Raw genomic sequence first — 4,420 nt, forward strand, 5'->3', positions numbered from 1 at the left:
GTGGTCCCCACCTGTGGGCTAACATACAGGTCAGGAAGGCAAAATAACACCTTTAGGGCAATATTCTCTTTATTTGCAGCCTGGGTGTAAAGCCACTGGAATGCACCTGCTTCGCTCCAGAAAGTTAAGCCCTCACTTTTCAGATGGGAAGGGACATGGAGGAGCTGACGTGCAGCTGGGGCTGGGGGATGTCACCAGTCAGGGATGGTGGCAGTGGTGCTGGCGGGTCACACTGCTCTCTGGAAGTGGAAAGCTGGTGGAAGAAACCCCTGTGCTTTACCTCTTGGATGAAGCCAGTGCTAGAAGGTTGAAGAGGCCCCATGACCCCAGGATGGGCTCTGACCTCGCTCCAAGAGGGCGGGTGGTCGGGCTGGGCTGCCCCTGCACTTCTGCATCCCCCCTGCTTTGTCATTGCTCTCTTGGAGACCTCATCCAGCCACCGCTGAGGTCCAGAGCTGCTCGTTCTCAGAGCCGGCAGCACCCTGTCCTCGCCCCGCTCTCCCCCAGGTCGACTGTTGACCTCCCGTGCGGGGACGGGGCAGATGCTTTCTCTTGTTCCCGCTGCAGGAGCTCTTGGGCTACGAAGAAACACAAGGTGAGAAAGGGCTCATTTCTCCTGCCGGTGGGGTGAAATGCAGTGGCTGTCCCATCTCACCCCAGGGGACCCACTGATGGCCACCGGTACCATCCCACAGTAATAATGTTAGATCTCTACCAAACAGCTACGCTGGGGACACTATTACACCTAGCTCAGGTACTAAAGCAAAAGAAAACTGTGGCTTTGGGTGAGGGCCTGAAATCTATCTCTGATGTTGGAACATCCTGGGATGGATCTGTCTGTCCGTCTGCCCCAAGAGGTGTGACACCTTGCACTGAAACCACGGACTGCTGTGGCTATGACCCTTGAAGCTGCCAGCTGTGGCGCAGGCTGGAGTGGCAGGGAAGCAGACCTTGGTGGCAAGCACGAGCAATGAAGGGGGTCAGCTTTGGGAGAGGGAAAGTGCTTGCAGCCCTGAAACAGAGGTTTGGGGCCTGCGGTTCACCCACCTCTGCTCTCACCTGCCACACAGGTGAGGTGTCACACAACTCACCTATGGCCATAAAGATATCATTTACTTGGTGGTTGGATTTTGCAGATGTCTCCATGAACAGGAGGTCTTTGGTCCTTGCAAACTCTTCCCCCTCCTAGACGGAGACAAGCAGAATTATTTCCCCAGCCAACTCTGGGGCTGCTTGTTCGGTTACAGTGGCATTTCATGGCAGGTCAATAATTGTACAGGGACTTTGGAGGTGTCTGAAAGCCTTTTAAATTCTCAGCTTTGCTAGGACATATCCCAGTGCTTGCTGGTGAGGGGGTGATGAGGGGGCCTGGGAGCTCACCACAGGTGCTCACCTCAGTGGTGACTTCTCGCTTAGCAGCAAGGTCTGTCTTGTTGCCCACCAAAGCAATGACGATTTCATGGGGAAGAAATTCCTTCTCCAGGTCCCTCAGCCACAGCTTTGCTCTGTTGAGTGTTTCCTGGAGAGATGGAGACAAAACCACCCAGTGATCTGGTTTTGATTTATCCCTTTGCCTCAGGCATAGCAAAGCTGGATGGGTGGCACCAAACCAAAGGGGGTGGAAGAGATGTGGTGAGGAGGCTTTGATTGCCCTAGAGAGGGGGCAGGGAAACAGGTTGCCGGCCCTCAAATACCTTTAGGGATAAATCAGCCTTGGATGGGATGCACCCTTTCTGCATGGCAGCAGAAATCACCCCTGGGGTGGTAGTGTGGTCCTGCAAGGGCAGGGACAGCCCCTGGCATGTCCCAGGTGGGACATTCATCTTCTCAGGTGGTGTTCGTGTACCGCTTTCTGCTCCACCAAGGACAAACACCATCATCTGGACACCTCTGCCCCACCAGTGCTGCTGCAGCATAGCATAGTTTCAGTATGGACCGGATCAGCATTACATCGCTTACCTTGTTAGCGATGTCGTAAATGAGGAGAGCAGCATGAGCACCCCGGTAGTAGAGGTGGCAGACGCTGTGGTACTTCTCCTGGCCTGCCGTGTCCCAGATCTCAAACCTGACAGTGGCTACCTCCAGGTTGAGCATCTGTGTGAAGAAGGAGCCTGCAAGCAAGATGCAGGGTGCATGTTCACTTGCAGCAAGAGCAGAGAGCTCAGATCCACTGCCGTGAGGTCAAACCCTTCCCAAGGGCTGGTAACAATGCTCTAATGCACAAAATTGGGACGGGTTTCTCATAAGCACTGGCACTGTTGATGGGATGGCATGCCGCAAGGCAGGGCAGCCTGTGGCAGGCTGGGAGCCCTTCCTGGCAGCAGATTTGGTGGATGCACACCAGTTTTGATGTCAGATAGCTCTGAGCTTTGCAGAATAGCCCGCAGATAAAGAGCCACCTCCATCTTGCTGGTGGGTCAGACCTGTGAGAGCTGTGGATAGGAATATCTACTGAAAAGGGCTCCCACTGGAGGGGAGCCTCCATCCCTGCTCCCAGGGAGCAGATGGCTGCTTGTGGACCAGCCAGAGCCAAGGCAGAGGGACAAGGGGAGCAGCTCCGCAGCACCTCGCCTTCCTCCACTAGCTAGCTCTTCAGGCTGCAGGTGGGACCACAACCTCTGTGCCTGCCTTGCCTTCTTAGGGCAAAACCCAGGTATATCATGTAAAACGAACATCTATAATGTCTAGGTGCTGTAGGAAGCTGTGCTGATGTGAATGTACAGGGGAGGCAGCTTGATCCCAGCAGGTGTCTTGGCCCAAGGGAGGGTATAGAGGGAGCAGGGTTCTCGCAGCTCTCCAGATGGTTTTCATCAAAGCACGAGCATGCACATGGCCTGCCTTCGGATGTGGGTTGTTCAGCATGGTTTGTCAGGACAGGACGCGCAGGGGCAGATGCTCTCCCCTTTGCCAGTGGGGCAGAGCATGGAGTTTGCAGCCTGGCCAGGGCGTGGGGAGGGCTGCGCTCTCATCTCTGCAGGCAGGCTGGAGGAACAAGGCACTGCTGCGAGCCTACCATCAGGCAGTGCTGGGGGGGTCCTGCTGCAGCTGGCCACCGCCTCCTGGGCTGTCCTGTCCACCTGCACCTCAGCCAGAACCTTCTTGCTCCACTGAGGCTGGGGAAGCACATGTACAGGAGAGACTTTCCTGGGGTGTCCGAATAGCTGTGAGGGCAGCACAGGACCAAGCATGCATAGGGCAGATGCAGCCACACAGTTTGGACCCCAGGTTTCACTCATTTCAATGCTCATCTGCCTCCAAAAAGCAGTGCTAAACCAAACATGCAATTTGGATGTGGCTTTGCTTACAGCCTAGTGCTGAGGAAAATGGGCTGCAGAGATCTGAAGGTGACAGTGATGGGGGAGGTCTGGCTCTGGGGCAACTCCGTATCATGTTCAAAAGTGGGTCTGTGCTACTGCAGGATACACCAACCTGTTCTCCTGCATCCCACCCCACTGCAAGGAAGGGCAACAGGCCTGGTCTCTTGCCCAGAGCCATCAAGCTATTGAAACCACTCACTCACATCCCACGGTTGGCAGAGACTCCTTGAAGTCATTTTTCACGTATCGGTAGGCCAGGCTTGACTTTCCCACTGATGTGCTCCCCAGCAGAACAACCTTGTAGATGTAGGTGGGGCGAATCCCCTCCAGGGAGGTGCCCGGCATTGCTTTCTGTGCCATGTCCTGCAAGGAAACCAACTCCGTTCGAAACATGTCTGCGGTGATCCCAGGTCCATCAGTTGAGCCTCCTGCATCAACTCCTGACTGGTGGCAGCAGGGCAGGTGGGGTTTAACCTCAAAATAGGCTAGAACAAAACTGTTAATACCCTGAATCAAATTTAATACATCAATCCATCTGCCACTGTCAGTTATGACCAGAGGGTGGAGATGTTTAGGAAGAAACTTGATGCAAGAGTACTTCTTGGATGTAGACAAGGAGATTGGATTGGGTGCATCTCCTTTAAAGAGAGGACATGCTGGAGAAAGTTAATGGCAGAGGGACATCACTTATGGGTGTGCCTTGCTCTTGAGGTATGCCTCCTTCCCCAAAGTCCTGGTGAAGAGCTTAGGCTGATGTTCCACACTTATTGTGGGTCTTGGTTAGAAGTCATACCAGGAGAGCCTAGCTCAGGCATGGAGGTGATGCTGCTACCAGCTTGCTAAAGACACTGCCCAGGGGATGGCTGGGCACCCCAAGAACTGATGGGCTTTGTGGTAGCAAAACTTCAATCAGCATGTTGCTCACCAGGGTGAAAAAGCAGGAGTGAGAGGACCTGACTCAAGCACCCTTGAGGACAGCAGCACACAAAGCAGATGGCACATGCTCCTCCATCGTGGATTAAGAAACCCTGGGCATACCAAGCCCGTGAAGTCTCACGCCCTTGTGACCGTTGCACTATGGAATGTGACTCTGCATCACTCAG

At 54.3% G+C, this 4,420-nt stretch overlaps 1 protein-coding gene across 1 annotated transcript; it reads right to left on the reverse strand.

Moving 5' to 3' along the window:
* Positions 1-465: 465 nt before the first annotated feature.
* On the reverse strand, positions 466-3,677 carry RAB17 (RAB17, member RAS oncogene family). Its single transcript, XM_009285134.1, has 5 exons — positions 3,521-3,677; positions 1,960-2,111; positions 1,394-1,519; positions 1,092-1,185; positions 466-578 (listed from the first exon to the last, which is right to left on the reverse strand). The coding sequence occupies exons 1-5, from the start codon at positions 3,675-3,677 to the stop codon at positions 466-468; spliced, it is 642 nt and encodes a 213-aa protein (XP_009283409.1).
* Positions 3,678-4,420: the final 743 nt, after the last annotated feature.

The sequence above is a fragment of the Aptenodytes forsteri genome, unplaced genomic scaffold, assembly GCF_000699145.1.
Source record: "Aptenodytes forsteri isolate BGI_AS27 unplaced genomic scaffold, ASM69914v1 Scaffold264, whole genome shotgun sequence".
NCBI lineage: Eukaryota > Metazoa > Chordata > Aves > Sphenisciformes > Spheniscidae > Aptenodytes > Aptenodytes forsteri.

Excerpts from the sequence above, each read along its gene's own strand:
- RAB17 (XM_009285134.1), bottom strand. The coding sequence starts at position 3,677 with ATGGCACAGAAAGCAATGCCGGGCACCTCCCTGGAGGGGATTCGCCCC. Across the intron at positions 1,520-1,959 it reads TTTACGACATCGCTAACAAG|GAAACACTCAACAGAGCAAA; the intron begins GTAAGCGATGTA and ends CCATCTCTCCAG. Across the intron at positions 1,186-1,393 it reads AGCGAGAAGTCACCACTGAG|GAGGGGGAAGAGTTTGCAAG; the intron begins GTGAGCACCTGT and ends GTCTCCGTCTAG.